Source organism: Nicotiana sylvestris, chromosome 6, assembly GCF_000393655.2.
Source record: "Nicotiana sylvestris chromosome 6, ASM39365v2, whole genome shotgun sequence".
Taxonomy (NCBI): Eukaryota; Viridiplantae; Streptophyta; class Magnoliopsida; order Solanales; family Solanaceae; genus Nicotiana; species Nicotiana sylvestris.
The window spans coordinates 159,688,684-159,706,909 of record NC_091062.1 but is presented as its reverse complement, the minus strand read 5'-3'; the positions used below and the strand labels follow the sequence as shown (position 1 = coordinate 159,706,909).

The 18,226-nt window shown below is 41.5% G+C and overlaps 1 protein-coding gene across 1 annotated transcript; it reads right to left on the bottom strand.

Moving 5' to 3' along the window:
* Nucleotides 1–9,057: 9,057 nt before the first annotated feature.
* On the bottom strand, nt 9,058–17,670 carry LOC138871551 (uncharacterized). The gene is made up of 5 exons (XM_070149435.1): nt 17,656–17,670; nt 16,949–17,254; nt 16,567–16,810; nt 15,166–15,504; nt 9,058–9,110 (listed from the first exon to the last, which is right to left on the bottom strand). Exons 1-5 carry the CDS (start codon nt 17,668–17,670, stop codon nt 9,058–9,060), a joined length of 957 nt encoding a protein of 318 aa, XP_070005536.1.
* Between the last annotated feature and the right edge of the window lie 556 nt (nt 17,671–18,226).

Below are 18,226 nucleotides of genomic sequence, written 5' to 3'. Positions count from 1 at the left end.
GAACTTTGTACCCTTGATTTGATCTATGTACAACTGTCATGTTTCGTTTTGGGTATATGAATGCCTATACGGCCTCGATTAGTGTTGTACAGGTTATGTTATGTCTATGGAATATGTATGTGTTGTTAGGACATGTTTCTGGGGCCCTCTGACAGGTGGATATGCCTAGATATAAAGGAAACTCTGGCGAAATTTTTAGAAATTTAGGCAGTTAGCCAAATTTGGGGTTGTTGATGTGTTTCATGTTGTGAAAAGCTGAGGTTGCATAAAAATTGCTGATAAGTGAACCTTGATCCTCATTCGAGGACGAATGATCTTAAGTAGGGGAGGATGTAAGGCCCCGTGAAATGTTTACTCAAAAACCTGAATCTCGTGGTGCCAAGTTAGGATCATGTGTTAGAAATTCAGCGGTTCGGACCCTTTGGATTGATCTGTGCATTAAAAAGTTAAAGAATAGTGTTTTCCAGAAAAGTGCGATTTTGCGGTCAACTATGTGGTCGTAGAATAGTTATGCAGACCGCATAGTCGCCGTAGAGTCAGGCAGTGTGATGGTTAATTTTGAGGTCAATTATGCATCCAATTATGCGATCACATAGTCGATATGCGGGTCGCATAGTCATCACATAATTCCCTTAGAATTTTTGCGAGGGGCAATTTTGCGGTGCATTGTGCAATCGCAGAACAGGTATGTGGACTGCATTCTTATCGCATTTCCAAGCAGTTTGTTCAGGTTTTTGGGAGCATTTTTGCGGTCCATTCTGCGGGCCGCATGTTAACTTTGTGATCGCATATATCGGGGCTCCAGATTTCTAAATTTTAAACCTGACCCCCTATCGTTATATCCTGTGCAATAGCTCATTTTGAGCTTATTTCCTGGAGCTTTTAGAGTGAGAGGGAGGGTCTAAAAGAGGGGAAGTGCTTTTTATAAAACATTTCTCCATAAATCCTTGTTAAAACATTGAAGACAATCAAGTGGGGCACCTAAAACTTCATCCCAGGAGGTAAGACTTCATCACCTCAGCTCTTAATTTTATACATAGCTATGAGGGGTCATTAGTGAGGTAATTCATGGGGATAAGGGTGATTGCATTGCATGCATGTGTTCTTAGAAGATATGGGGAAATTATAAATAGAGAGGCATGGGGAATGGGCTAGTGTAATCTTGCATAAAAGGACCATAAGGACTTAATGAACACTCAATGCTTGATAAAATGCTCAAGTGAGCTTAGATTATGATCTTTTCCTGATTATGGGTTCAATTGTGCTACATTGCTTAAATAGATTGAAGTGCGAACATTCCGGAATATTATAGGATTAAGGAAAGTTTTATTGAGGTATGTATGGCTAAAACCCCCTTTAATTAGAAATTAAGCTCCGTTGGCATTTACGCAAATGTGGTAAGATTAGAATTGGTTGATGTATTGACTGTAATTACACATGAATTGGTTTGCAAGTATATATATACATGAAGGGTGTGCCTCAATGTGTGTAGTGTACTATTCTTGATATTTGGAGATGTGCGAAGAGTCCGAATCATGTGTTGAAATGCCTAGGCTATAAGACAAGATTAAAACTGAGATTGTAATGCTAATTATATGAAATTTTACCTATGCTTGCAACTTGAATTGCTTTTGTATATGCCTATGATCATAAATTGCAAGGTTGACATTGAAAGTGGAAATGATGTGATAATTGTGGCCCAAAGTGCCAATGAATTGATATGATGAATTTGAAATAAAGATCAAATGAGTTGATTAATGAAAAAGGAACAACGCCTAGGTAAGGCAGCCTAGCCGATCGGACCGTGATCGGATACCATGTCGCACACATGGTGGTAATGTGCTGATATTAAATTCTGGAAAAAGGGAAATGAAATGGTGATTGAGGTATATGTCTCAAATGAGGCAACCTAGCCGATCGGGTCGCGATCGGACTCCGCTCAAGATAGCGGTGGTATTGAGAACAATGACGAACATATGAAGGAAATTCCCCAAACTAAAGTTATAGAAATTGTGTGAAAGATTATATGATTCTCTTATTGATGATGTGGTGTCCGGTTAAAACCTTTGATCGTCTCTTGTGATTTCCTTGTTCTTGCATGATAGTTCTTTCTAATAAAATGGTGTTTAGTTGTACATATTAGTACTATTCCATGGTACTAACGCCCCTTTTGCCGGGAGTGCTACATTTTTAAATGAATGTAGGTGGCTTCATAGCGGAAAGTGCCGATCGCGCGTAGCGGAGTATCCTCTTCTCAAAGTCTTGGTGAGCCCCTTTCTGCTTCAAGGGGTTATGTTGTACATCTTTTGTTATAGATATCCACTTTTGAGGTACAGTCGGGGCCTTGTTGCCGGCATTGTCATACTTGTCTTTTGTATCCTTAGAGGCTATCATACGGTTTGGAAAGAAAGAAAAATTGAGTCTGAGGTATATCGGACCGTACAAAATAATTCAGAGGATTGGTTAGGTGGCGTACAATCTCGAGTTGCCACCCGAGATGTCATTGATACACCCAGTCTTCCATGTGTCTATGTTGAATAAGGTGGTGGGAGATCCGTCCACTATTGTTCCAGTTGAAACTATTGAGGTTAATGAAGAATTGTCTTATGAAGAAGTTCCAGTTTCCATTCTTGACAGGAAAGTCCGGAAATTGAGAAATAAGAAAATTGCCTCCGTAAAAGTATTATGGTAGAACTAGCGGGTTGAGGAAGCCACTTGGAAAGCAGAGGAAGAAATGAGAAAGAAGTACCCACATTTGTTGGTATAGCCATGTAATAGCTTTTTATGCATTTGGTCTCTATGAACTCTTATCTTTTGATTTGATCTATGTAAAACTGTTCTATTTTGGTTATATGTTGCTTATGTGGCCATGGTTGGTGTTGTACAAGTTATGTTATGTCTATGGGACATGTATATGCTGTTAGGATATGTTTCTGGGGCCCTCTGACAAGTGTATAGGCCTAGATACAAAGGAAACCCTGGCAAAATTTTTAGAAATTTAGGGAGTTAGCCAAATTTGGGGTTGTTAATGTGTTTCATGTTGTGAAAAACTGAGGTTGCATAAAGATTGCTGATGAGTGAACCTTGATCCTCATTCGAGGACGAATGATCTTATGTGGGGAAGGATATAAGGCCCCATGAAATTTCTACTCAAAAACCCAAATCTCGTGGTGCCAAGTTAGGATCATGTGTTAGGATTTGTGGAGTAATTTTAATGAAAGGCACTTCCCCTCTCTTAGACCCTCCTTCTCACTCTAAAACCACCAAGAAATAGGCTCAAAATGAGCTATTGCACAGGATATAACGACAGGGAGTCAGGTTTAAAATTTAGAAATTTGGAGCCCCGACTCAGATATGCGATTGCATATGCAACCCGTAGAATGGACTGCAAAAATTCTCCCATAAACAAGAACAATCTGCCTGGGTATGCTACAAAAATGCGGTCCGCATACCCGTTTTGCGGTTGCATAATGCACTGCAGAACTGCTCCTTCGCAAAAATTCCAAGGGGATTAAGCGACGACTATGCAGCCCGCATATCGACTATGCGATCGCATAATTGGCTGCATAGTTGACCTCAAAATTAACCATCACACTGCTTGACTCTGCAGCGACTATGCGGTCCGCAAATCTATTATGCAATCGCATAATGGACCGCAGAAACTCATTTTTCTGGATAACACTATTCTTTAACTTTTTAATGCACAGATCAATCCAAATGGTATGTTAGGATCCAAGATTAACTTGTGAACGGCTACCTCCGTCGGGATACATGTCATATCCTCGTGTGACCACACAAAACAATCGGCATTAAATTTAAGAAATTCGATAAAAGCAGACCTGAGCTCCGGGTGCAGTCCTGTCCCCAGGTGGAATTTCCTTTCTAAGAATTCTTCGAGCAATGCAACTTGCTCCAATTCTTTCGGCCTGGAGTTCGTTGCATCCGTCTCTTCTAGAACTTGGAAATATCTCGGCACCCGATACTATTCTGACGCCTCTATCCCCGAGCTCACTTCTTCTAGTTTGGGAGTAGGTGTCGATTCCTGTAATTGCTATGCCGCGTGTTCCTTTCCTTTGCTACTAGAGACTAAAATTGCATTCATCTCTCTTGCTACCGGTTGATAACACCTTATCTTTTTGATTCCTTCGGGCATTAGAAACTTCAACAATTGGTGATATATTTAGGGCACAACTTTTATCTCATATAACCATGGCCTTCCTAGGATGATATTGTATCCCATGTCACCATCTACTACATCAAAAGGGTTGTTTTCATTATTCCTTCAGTGTTCGTGAGCAATAAAATCTCTCCCCAGGTCATCACACTCGCGAGGTTGAATTCGGCTAGGAGCTTTATGGCCGGAATAATGCTTCCGATAAGTTTAACTTGCTCCAATACTCTCCATTGTATGATATTAGCCGAACTTCCTGGATCCACTAGAACGCGTTTAATTTTAAAATCTAACACATTTAAAGAAATTACAGTGCATTATTTTGTGGTAGTAGCAATCCGTCTACGTCTCCTCCGTAAAAGTGATATCATCTTCCCAGAGTATTTTACTATGAGTTTGACACTTTTGTCTTCTTTGCTGCCGAAAAGGTGACCCCATTAATCTCATTCCCTCCGAGAATCATGTTGATCGTTTGAATTGGGGGTTCCTCTCCTGCTTTCGAGGGTTCCACATTTTCTCTATTATGACCTATAAGGCCCTGTGAAAATTTCTACTCAAAAACCCGAATCTCGTGGTGCCAAGTTAGGATCATGTGTTAGAAATTCAGCGGTTTGGACTCTTTGGATTGATCTGTGCATTAAAAAGTTAAGAAGTTATGTTTTCCAAAAAGTGCATTTCTGCGGTCCATTATGCGGTCGCATAGTAGATATGCGGACCACATAGTCGCCGCAGAGTCAAGCAGTGTGATGGTTAATTTTGAGGTCAACTATACGATCGCATAATCCCCTTGGAATTTTTGCAAAAGAGTAGTTCTGCGGTGCATTATGCGACCGCAGAACGGGTATGCAGATACCATTTTTGTTGCATACCTAGGCAGATTGTTCAGGTTTTTGGGAGCATTTTTGCGGTCCATTCTGCGGGCCGCATGTTAATTTTGTGACTACATATGCGATCGCAGATCTGAGTCGGGGCTCCAGATTTCTAAATTTTAAACCTGACCCCTTGTCGTTATATCCTGTGTAATAGCTCATTTTAAGCCTATTTCATGGTGCTTTTAGAGTGAGAGAGAGGGTCTATGAGAGGGGAAGTGTCTTTCATCAAAATTGCTCCACAAATCCTTGTTAAAACATTGAAGATAATCAAGTGGGGCACCTAAACCTTCATCCTAAGAGGTAAGACTTCATCACCTCAACTCTTAATTTTACACATAGCTACAAGGGGCCATTAGTGAAGTAATTCATGGGGATAAGGGTGATTACATTGCACGCATGTGTTCTTAGAAGATATGGAGAAATTATAAATAGAGAGGCATGGGGAAAGGGCTAGTGTAATCTTGCATAAAAGGACCATAAGGCCTTGATGAACACTCAATAATTGATAAAATGCTCAAGTGAGCTTAAATTATGATCTTTTCCTGATTATGGGTTCAATTGTGCTACATTGCATAAATATATTGAAGTGCAAACATTCCGGAACATTATAGGATTAAGGAAAGCTCAGTTGAGGTATGTATGGCTAAAACCCCATCTTTTAGAAATTGAGCTCCGTTGGTGTTCGTGTAAATGCGGTAAGATTAAGGTTGGATTGTTATATTGATTGTTCTTTCACATGAATTGGAGTTTCAACCTTATAGGCGTGAAAGATGTGTCTCAATGTGGTCGAAGTGCTATTCTTGATAACTTGAAAAGGTGCAATGAATATGAATCATGTACTGAAATGCCTAGACCTTAAATTAAGATTGAAGCTGCATATGTTGTGCCATCTATGTGAAGTCTCATCTATGCTTACAATTTTATTTGCTCCTGTGTGCACATATTATCATAAATTACAAATCTAACATTGAAATTGGGAATGATGTAAGATGTGGCCTAGTGCCAAATATATGACGTGATAGATGTGGCCCCAAGTGCCTATGAATTGATATATGTGAAACAAAGATTGAAATGAGATGTTTGATGGAAAAGGGAAACGCCTTGGTAAGGCGGCCTAGCCGATCGGGCCGAGATCGGATGCCATGCCGCACACATGGTGGTATTGTATTTGTGATTGCAGTGTATATCTCAAATGAGACAACCTAGCCGATTGGGTTGAGATCGTACTCCGCTCAAGATAGCAGTGGTATTGTGGACAATGATGAATAGTATGAAATGCCCCAAAACCAAAAGCTATGGGAAAATGATGTGAAAATTGTATGATTCTTTTATTTGATAATGTTGTGATAATTTAGAGTGTTTGAGTTATAATTATGATTTCCTCATTCTTGTATGAAAGTTCTTTCTAATTAGATGGTGTTTAGTTATACATACTAGTACTATTCCATGGTACTAACGTCCCTTTTGCCAGGGGCGCTACATTTTTAAATAAATGTAGGTAGCTCCATAGCAGATAGTGTCGATCGCGCGTAGCAGAGTGTCCTCCTCTCAAAGTCTTGGTGAGCCCCTTCATCCTTCAAGAGGTTATGTTGTATATCTTTTGTTGTAGACTTCCACTTTTGAGGTATAGCCGGGGCCTTGTTGCCGGCGTTGTTATAGTTTGTTTTTTGTATCCATAGAGGCTCCGTATACATTTGTGTGGGTTATGTACGGGTGTTGGACGGGTCTATGAACTAGGTTGAAATCTTAAACTCTTGTTTCTATAAATTGTAATTGTAAGGAATCTTGGAAACTTAACTACGGTTTAAGGTTGTGATATAAAATGAATCAACAATGTTGAATGTACGATTTTGCTATTGTCTAAGTAAACGAAAACATGGTTCCCTTAATCATATTGAGTTGGGTAGAAAGTGTTAAAAAGTCTTGCTCAGTTGGGACCACTCGATTGAGAGTCGGTCATGCCTCCCGAGATTGGGGCATGACATGACCATAATTGTTCTTAGCTCGGTCACTTAAGAGCTCTCTGAGGTGACCATTCTTCAATAATGTTGCCACCTCTTCCCGAAGGTGTCGGAAATCCCTTATCCGGTGGCCATTCGTCCCATGGCATTCACACCATAAGTTGGGATCCCTCTAGCTGGGATCAAATCTCATTAGTCTCAGGAATCGTGCCTCTTTCATGTTTCTCATGGCTGACACCAATTCCACTATACCGATGTTGAAGTTGTATTCCGATAACTTGGGGTAAGAAGCATTCGATGACCCTGACATTTCTTTATCCTACAGTGATCTACTGCTCCACGAGCATTTCAAAGGAATTTATGGAATGCTCGGGTAATAGTGAATACCACGTCAAAGCTCCCCTCGTGAGAGTTTCTCCAAATTTCTTTAACAACACGGATTCAATCTCATGAGGAGCCAGATCATCTCTTTTTACCTTCCTTGTGTAGGTGGTAATATGCTCCTGAGGGTCTGGAGTTCCGAAGTTCCATCATACTTCGGCACTTCCTGCATTTTAAACCACTTCGGGATTAATTCTGGTGTAGTACTCGGTTTATACGGCAATTGAGTATACTTCTTGGAGTCCAGTCCCTTTAGTTTTTGTGGTGCGCCCCGGATTTGGTCCATGCGGGCGTTTACTTCCTTCATAAATCGTAACTAAAGTTCATTCTTGAAAGGATCATTCTCGTTATTGAGATGGGATCTGCTCCCGCAGCCCCGTCGGAGCCAACTTCATCCCTTGGAGTGTTGTTGTCGACCCTCTATGTTGTTTGGTTTGTGGAAACACTGGGAGGAATTTGATCTCGTTTGTTTGCATTATTCGAAGCCCGTGACAGCGCCTGCTTCAAGTCCGTCATAACCTTATCATGTCGCATGAGATGGCCTAGAATGATCGCTTGTTGCTCTTACAAGACTCTTACCGCGTCAACGACATGCTCCTCATCAGAATCATCGGGAGTCGTCTCCCAAACATGTCGAGGATATTGCATGTCATGCACCGGTGTGGTGCCATTCCCCTCGTTGTGGGTGTCACCGATTGAGTCCTCGAAGTGAGGCTGATCTCCTCGAACCTCGGGGTTGTTGTTAACGGTGTTATCTACCATTCCTTATGATATTTTTTAAGACAAAATAATCAAAGCACGTTAGTAAAAAAGGTAAGGATCAATTTAATCGCACGGCTATCTAAGACCCACGGTGGGCGCCAAACTGTTTACCCGTAAAATAGTACGACTGAATTTATACGTGGTTTCTAGACAAGTGAACTAATTTGATACTGAAAGTAATAAAATAATCGAAGAATTATGCAATATGTAGCCTTAAAATATGGATGAACAACAGAGATGACAATTCTGGGAACAAGGTTTTCGGGCATACCAATGATGAAATCAAAAGGCGAGAAAGTAAGATTGTATTAAACTTTGTATAGAATGTAGTGTAAGTTTGTCAAAAAATTCGTGTCCTTTACAATGATAACTAAGCTCACTATTTATAGCTGTGTCTAGGGAAGGAGGTCCTAGGATCATGTCTTCCTTTAATGTCAATTATGAGGATCATTGATGAAGATGTAACGATGGACATAAATACCAAATTTCCTGTAACGGGCCGTCCCTCTTAATGCCGCAAAATATTCCTTATTAAATTCTACCGGTCACAGGGTATTTAACACACCTTTAAGAACGGTATCCCTTCTGGTGACAAACGGAATAGCTGCATTCGGACTTTGTCCATTCCCGTCTAGGGCTCCACGTATCCTTCCTTTAGATGACCACGTGTCATATTATATTTTACCTTATACAATTTGGTTTTAAGAAGATATATTGTTTTTCCAAGATTTACCTATATATTTTACGGAAATAAAGAAAAACCTAAAAGATAGATTCCTACAAAATCCAATATTAATGCTTTGATTTTTTTTTAATCATAAACTACTTCAAACACAATCATTTTTACTCCTTTCCTCTAGAATAATAACAACAATAACTACACCTTAATTTCAAATAAATTAAGATATAATTATATGACAGTTATAGGTGGCAACACCATATTATGGGATACAGATAGTAAGGCTGAAAATGCAACAAGAGCATTACAGTAGCAGATCACAAGTGTACATTACATAGAGTTCAAGACGAAAAGAGCCAAAAATATCCTTCTACTAGGGAAAATAGAGCAAATTTACTATTATTTTTCAAACGTATCCTTATCATTATTCAATATATTCAATTTTTTCTATCAACTATCGAAAATAAAGCAAAATTTCCCTCCGTTTGACTTTAGTCCCCAATTTATCCTAATTATGAGTGGACTCACTCATATTTGCCTTTCAACACAAATAAATTTATTTTTTTATCAATCCTTTTATTGTAAGGTCAAAAATTTGTTTGACTACTATGCCTAAAACAAAGGAAGAGCAAAAAGAAGAAAAAAGAAACATATAGAATTTTTTTCCCCAAAAATATATATAAAAAATAGAGACATAAATTATTTTGTTTTGCTCAAAGGATAACTAATAATAATTCTTATCTCTTTCACTTCTATCTTTGTGACTATCAACACATTTTTTGCCTATGCAATTGCAGTTATATACATAAATACAGCTCAAGAAAATAAAACTAGCATTTTATAGATTTTTTTAGCATGGCAACAATTAATGTTTTTAAGAAAAATAAATATTTATTGTTAAGTGTATATAATAACTTCCTGCAATTTCTCTATTTACTTTCAATTATTTTCCACTAATTTAAGAATTTCAACTTGTACTCGGGTTCTTGAAGATTATTTTTTTCCAATAAATTTTGGTGTTCTAGAGTTTTATTTAATTGTTGTTAAATTTTAGGAGAGTAGCGATTTTTTAAATAGGGAAATGACCCTAGTTCGCCCTCCGTGAACTTCGTGACGGCACCTAGTCTCTACGACTAGGTAAGCCTAACAAATACGGAAAATAAACGAAACTTACGGAAGAAATAATTAAAAGCCAAAATAACCGAATGAAATAGTATTTAAAATGTCGCTCGACATATACAACACAACTTCACAAAATCTAATACACTTTCCCAAAACCCGAAAACTTATGGAACTACAAGCCTTTGAATATCTAACAGTGTCTAACTCCAGAATATCTAACAAAGAAAAGAAATGCAGAAAGGCTAATATTTAAAAGCGAGAATAGAAAGGGACTCCTCGGTCTGCGGACGCGGCAAATGTACCTCGAAGTCTCTAGAGCAGTCGCCTCGCCTCAAGGGTGGTAGGACTGAGTCGACGTACCTGAATCTACACATGAAAAACATGCGCAGAAAGGGCATGAGTACACCACAGCGGTACTCAGTAAGTGTCAAGCCTAACCTCGGTCGGGTAGTGACGAGGAAGGTCAGGGCCCTACTGAGGTTAAATAAAATATAAAGTTTGGCAGTATGGAATAGAGCGGTATAAATAAGTACAACAGTAATAGTAACACAGGATATACATGACATCAACAACTATATAGAGGCAAAGTAAACACAGAAGGGGGCACAACTCAACACCAATAATAATAATCGGGGATCTCCCGAGATACCGTCCCGTAGTCCAACTCATAATATGCGGGGATCTACCGAAATCCTGTTCCGTAGTCCCAAATATAAATACCCAATATTGGGGGAATCTACCGGGTGCAGTCCCGTAGTTCCATATAACTGTGCATGGGGATCTACTGGAATCCCACATCCGTAGTCCCAAATGTAAACATACAAGGGGGAGCTACCGGAATCCCACATCCGTAGTCCCAGTGTAAATACACAACAACAACATGACAATATTTAGAAATGTCAAATTTCATATTAAGGAAACAAGTAGTCTAGCCTAGCATGCTGCACAGAATTCAGGTAAAAGCAGATTGAACAAATAAAGCAATTAAATCACTTAGACATGCTTTCCTAAGCTAACAACAGGCTTAATAGTGCAAGTAATAAAACAGGAAAGAAAACATGCTAATAATTACATAATGAAAAATCAGATTTCCAACAATTAGCACAAGTATGCAATCGTCACCTCACGTACAAGGCATTTCAATTATCAATAATACCAAATCCTAAGGGGAAAGTCCCCCACACAAGCTTAGACAAGCCACTTACCTCGAACTGGCTCAATAATCAACCCGAGACCACGTTCTTTCCACGAGTACTCGACTCCAAATGACCCAAATCTATTCAATTCAATTGCATAATGTAAATAACACTTCAAGTAACTGATTCTACAAAGAAATTCTAAGCTAATGCGCGAAATTAGATAAAATGACCAAGACGCCCCTCGGGCCCACATCTCGGAATCGGATAAAATTTATATTTTCAGAATCCTCACATTCTCACGAGTTCATGCATACCAAAATTATCCAAATCTAAGATCAAATTCCCAATCAAAAGTCGAACTCTAAGTCTAAGAACTTTCTTCCAACTTTTTCCCAATTTTCATCTCCAATCCGAAATTAAATAATGAAACTAACTATAGATTGATGGAATATAACTAGAAAGGGTTAAAGAATTGTAACCCAATGATCTCCTCTTCAATTTCCTCTCAAAATCGCCCTCTCCCGAGCTCTAAATCGAATTTCCAACTATTGAACTAAACCCTCGAAATTTCCTAGTTTCTGCCCAGACAACCCGCATCTGTGGTCCAACAATCGCATTTGCGATACCGCTTCTGTGGTTCTCACTTAAAAACTCCATCTCGCACCTGCGACCCAAAATCCGCATCAGCGGTTATGTAGGTGCGGTACTTATGCCACTTCTACGGTTCCTAGACCTCCTTCCTAATTTCCGCTTCTGCGACCACTGAGCCGCTTCTGCGGCGCCACACCTGCAGGACCCAAACCGCATATGCGGTTATGACAGAAAAACAGCTAAAGCTGCAACTTCAGAACTCCAAAATCCTTCCGCCAACCATCCGAAATTATCCCGAGGCCCATGGGACCTCAACCAAACCTACCAACATATCCCATAACTTCATTGAAACTTGTTCCAACCTTCAGAACGCTCAAAGAAACATCAAAACACTTATTTTTCATCAGATTCAAGCTTAAGAATCCCAAAAACTCTAAAAATACGCTTTCGATCAAAAAGTCTATCAAAGCTCGTCCAAATGACCTGAAATTTTGCACACATGTCACATTCAATACTATGGAGCTACTCCAACTTTCGGAATTTCATTCCGACCCTCGGATCAAAATCTCGCTATCGAACCGGAAATTTCAAAATTCGACCTTTTGGCATTTCATGCCTAAATTAGCTACGGACCTCCAAAACACAATCCGAACACGCCCCTAAGCCCGAAATCACTCAACGGAGCTAACAGAACCATCAGATTTCCATTCCGAGGCCATCTTCACACTATTTCGACTATAGTCAATTTTTCAACACTTAAGCTCTCATTTAGGGACTAAGTGTCCAAAACACTCCGAAACTTGAAACCGAATATCCCGGCAAATCAAAATAGCAGAAATAAATATGGGAAAAACAGTTAATAGGGGATCGAGGCATAAATTCTTAAGACAACCGGATGGGTCGTCACATCCTCCAACACTTAAACATTTGTTCGTCCTCGAACGAGCATAAAGACATACCTGAAGTAGTGAAAAGATGAGGGTAACGGCTGCGCATATCCTTCTCGGTCTCCCAGGTTGCCTCCTCGACTGGCTGACCCCGCCACTGAACCTTTACTGATGCAATGCTCTTTGACCTCAACTTTCTAACCTGCCTGTCCAATATTGCCACTAGCTCCTCAACATAGGATACATCCTTGTCCAACTGGACTGAACTGAAATCTAACACGTGCGATGGATCACCGTGATACCTCCGAAGCATCGAAACATGAAATATCGGATGGACTCCAACCAAGCTGGGAGATAAGGCAAGCTCATAAGCAACCTCCCCAACATGCCTCAATATCTCAAAGGGCCAATAAACCTCGGACTCAACTTTCCCTTCTTCCCAAATCTCATAACGCCTTTCATAGGCGAAATCCGAAGCAAAACCCGTTCTCCAACCATATAGGAAACATCACGAACCTTCCAGTTCACGTAACTCTTTTGTCTGAACTGGGTTGTACGGAGTCTATCCGGAATCACTTTAACCTTCTCCAACGCATCCTGAACTAAGTCTGTGACCAATAATCTAGCCTTACCCGGCTCAAACTAACCCACCGGGGATCTACACCGTCTACCATATAAAGCCTCATGCGGTACCATCTGAATGCTGGACTGATAGTTGTTGTTGTAAGAAAACTCTGCCAGAGGCAAGAACTGATCCCAAGACCCCCCAAACTCAATCACACACGCATAGAGCATATTCTCAAGAATTTGAATAGTGCGCTCGGACTGTCCACCCGTCTGAGGGTGAAATGTTGTACTCAACTCTTACCGAGTACCCAACTCATGCTGAACAGCCCTCCAGAACCGTGATGTGAACTGAGTACCTCTATATGAAATGATAGACACTGGAATACCATGCAGACGAACAATCTCCCGGATATAAATCTCTGCCAACCGCTCTGAAGAATAAGTAGTACACACAGGAATAAAGTGATCGGACTTGGTCACTCGATCCACAATCACCCAAATAACATCGAACTTTCTCAAAGTTCGGGGGAGACCAACTACAAAGTCCATGGTGATCCGCTCCCACTTCCACTCCAGAATCTCTATCTGCTGAAGCAACCCACCCGGTCTCTGGTGCCCATACTTCACCTGCTGACAGTTGAGGCACCGAGCTACAAATCCAACTATATCTTTCTTCATCAGCCTCCACCAGTAGTGCTGCCTCAAATCCTGATACATCTTCGCGGCATCCTAATGAATGGAATACTGCGAACTTTGGGCCTCCTCCAGAATCAACTCCCAAAGCCCATCAACATTGGATACACAAATCCGACCCTACATCCTCAATACAATGTCATCACCAATAGTCACATCTCTGGAATCATCATGCTGAACCTTGTCCTTGAGGACAAGTAAATGAGGGTCATCATACTGACGCTCCCTGATATGATCAAATAAGCAAGACCGAGAAACCACGCAATCTAGAACCCGATTGGGCTCCGAAATATCCAATCTCACAAACTGGCTGGCTAAGGCCTAAACATCCATCTCCATAGGCCTCTCCGATGCTGGTATATAAGCCAAACTTCCCATACTCTCTGCTCGGCGACTCAAAGCATCAGCCACCATATTGGCCTTGCCCGGGTGATACAAGATGGTTATATCATAATCTTTCAGCAACTCTAACCATCTCTCCTAGCGTAAATTTATTTCCTTTTGATTGAAAAGGTGCTGCAAGCTCCGATAGTTAGTATAAATCTCACAAGGCACACTATATAAATAATGGTGCCAGATCTTCAAGGCATGAACAATGGTAGCTAATTCAAAGTCGTGGATCGGAAAATTCTTCTCATGTACCTTCAACTGTCTAGACGCATAGGCAATCACCCTACCTTCCTGTAACAACATCGCTCCAAGGCCAATCCTCGAGGCATAACAATAAACCGTATAAGACCCCGAACATGTAGGCAGTATCAAAATTGAGGTTGTAGTCAAAGTTGTCTTGAGTTTCTGAAAGTTCACCTTACACTCCTCCGTCCACTAGAACGGAGCTCCCTTCTAGGTCAACCTGGTCATAGGGGCTGCAATTGATGAAAACCCCTACACGAAACGACGGTAGTAACCTGCCCAGCTAAGAAAACTGCGGATCTCTGTAGCTGAGGATGGTCTGAGCCAACTCTGCATGGCCTTTATTTTCTTCGGATCCACCTGAATACCCTCACTCGATACTACGTGGCCTAAGAATGCCACTGAATCCAACCAAAACTCACACTTAGAGAACTTAACATATAACTTCTTCTTTCTCAGAGTCTGAAGCACAGTCATCAGGTGTTGCTCATGATCTTCTCGACTCCGGGAATACACTAGAATATCATCAATAAATACAATGATGAACGAGTCAAGATACGGCCGAAACACACTGTGCATCAAGTGCATAAAAGTTGCTGGGGCATTGGTCAGCCAAAATGACATGACAAGGAACTTGTAATGACCATACCGAGTCCTGAAAGCAATCTTCGGGATATCTAGCTCCCGAATCTTCAACTGATGGTAACCTGAGCACAAGTCAATCTTAGAAAACACCCGTGCACCCTGAAGCTGGTCAAACAGATCATCAATACGAGACAAAGGATAACTGTTCTTCATTGTAACTTTGTTCAACTGGCGATAATCAATACACATACGCATAGAACCATCCTCCTTCTTCACAAACAGGATAGGAGCACTCCAAGGTGATACACTGGGCCAAATAAAACCCTTCTCAAGCAATTCTTGTAACTGATCCTTCAACTCCTTCAACTTAGGAGGAGCCATATGATACAGAGAAATAGAAATGGGCTGAGTGCCTGGCAATAGATCAGCGCCAAAACCAATATCTCTATCAGGCGGCATGCCTGGAGATCAGCTGGAAATACATCGGGAAAACCCGTACTATTGGAACTGAATCAACTGAAGGGGTATCAATACTGACATCTCTCACATAGGCTAAATACGCATCACACCCCTTCTCAACCATGAGTTGAGCTTTGAGAAAAGAAATAACTCTACTGGGAGTGTGATCTAAGGTACCCCTACACATGGCATAGCCAGCGTCACGGTTTTGGCATGAAAATCAAGAATAACATAATGGGGCGACAACCAGTCCATGCCCAAGATAATATCAAAATCAACCATGCTGAGCAACAATATATCGGCTCTCGTCTCAAAACCACTAAGAGTAACCAAACACAACTGATAAATGCGGTCCACAACAAGAGAATCTCCCATAGGAGTAGAAACATAAACAGGGGAACTCAAAGAATCCCGAGGTACACCCAAATACAGAGCAAAATAAGAAGACATATAAGAGTAAGTGGAACTTGGATCGAATAGAACCGATGCATCTCTGTGACAAATTAGTATAATACCTGTGATGACAGAATCAGAGGCAACAGCCTCGGTACGGGCAGGAAGGGCATAGTATCTGGCCTGACCTCCCCCTCTAGGGCGACCTCTACCTCCCCGACCTCCACCTCTAGCTGGCTGAGCAGGTGGGGTAGCAACTGGAGTTGTAACCATAGCCTGAGAACTCTGCGGGGTATGCTGTGGCTGAGAAGTCTATGGAGGTCCACCCCTACCAAGTCTGGGTCAATCCCTCACCATATGGTGTGTGTCACTACACTCAAAACAAGCTCTAGGAGGGCGCGACGGCTATGACTAGCTCGGGCCAGGTCTGTTGGACTGACCTCTGAAAGCACCCCACGCAGGAGGCGCGCTAGAAACCGGAGGTGCATAATAAGGCTCCTAAGGCCTAGGAGGAGCTGGAATATCACTGGCCACTAGAAGAGATGAATGAATATGGCAACTCATATAACCCCTACCATGACGACCTGCAGTTGGGGCACGGGCACCAGAATAATGGCCCGACTCTTGAGACCTCTTGGCCTCCCTCTCCTCTCTCTCCCTAGCATGCATACCCTCAATCCTCCTAGCAATGCTCACCACCTGATGATAAGAAACATCCATCTCCAACTCACGAGCCATGCTAGACCTGATGTTGGGAATAAGCCCCTTAATAAACCGGCGAACCCTCTCGCAAACAGTAGAAACCAAGGCTGGTGCATGCCTGGCCAAACTAGTGTAACAGATAACATACTTTGAGACGGTCATAGTACCCTGGTGCAAATTTTCAAACTTTGTGCTTGATGCATCCCTAAGGCTCTGAGGAACATACTCTCTCAGGAACAGATCTAAAAACTGATCCCAAGTCAGTGAAGCAGCCTCATCTGGACTGTCTAACTCATAGGTGTGCCACCACTCATAGGCGGCTCCTCAAAGCTAGAAGGTAGTGAAGGAAACCCTGCTCGATCCTGATATACCCATGGTACAGAAATTGTGGTAACACTCATCTAGAAATCCTAGAGCATCATCCGATGCTAGACCACTGAATACAGGAGGCTTGTACTTCTTGAACCTCTCAAGCCTCAGCTGCTCATCCTCGGAAGCCGCTGCCCTATCCTCGGGCTGATCTCGAACTGTAGGTTGTACAGGAATAATCTCAAGGACCTGCTCAACATGCACTCGCTGTTCAGGAGTGTGGGCGGCGGGAGTCTGTGCTCCTCCCCCGGCCTGAGACGTAGCTGCAGCAAGGGGAAGCAACCCTACCTAAGCCAAAGTAGTGTACATGCTCATGAACTGTGCTAGAGTCTCCTGAAGAGTTGGAATAGCAGTAGCAGTAGGCGTATCAGGTGCCTGGACTCCGGTTGGAACTACTGGTGGTACCTCAGTAGTAGCCCGCGTAGGTGCCCTGGCTGCACCACATGCGCGTCCTCAGCCTCTACCCTGGCCTCTAACGGCTGCAGTAGGGGGGAACATGTGCTTGATCATCTCGGGTAGCGCGTGTCCTCACCATCTATGAGAGAATAGAAGACAGAAGTTTAGAATTGTGATGTCAAAATATCGCACGACAAGGAAATCAAATGAAGTGGAAATTTTCCTAACAGTTACACAGACTCTCATAGATAAGTACGGACGTCTCCGTACCGATAAACGAGGCTCTAATAAACCGGCTTGTGATCCATGACTCCTATGAATCTAGAGCTCTGATACCAACTTGTCACTACCCCAGTTTGTCCTCCGTGAACTGTCGTGATGGCACCTAGTCTCTACGACTAGGTAAGCCTAACAAATGCGGAAAATAAACGAAACTTGCGGAAGAAATAATTAACAGCCAAAATAACCGAATGAAACAATATTTAAAATGCCACTTGGCATATACAACACAAATTCTCAGGATCTAATACACTTTCCCAAAACCCAAAAACTCATGGAACCACAAGCCTTTGAATATCTAATAGTGTCTAACTCCAGAATATCTGACAAAAAAAGAAATACAGAAGGGCTAATATTTAAAGCGAGAATAGAAAGTGACTCCTCGGTCTGCGGACGCGGCAGATGTACCTAGGGCTATTCATTCAGATCGGATATCCGAAATCCGAACTGATCCATTCAATTTTGAATTTTGGATTTCGGATTGGATCGGATTTCGGATTATGTTTATTAAAATTTCGGATTTCGGATTGGTATATTTTAATCCAATCCAATCCGAAATACGAAATTATTAGGACATGTATAAAT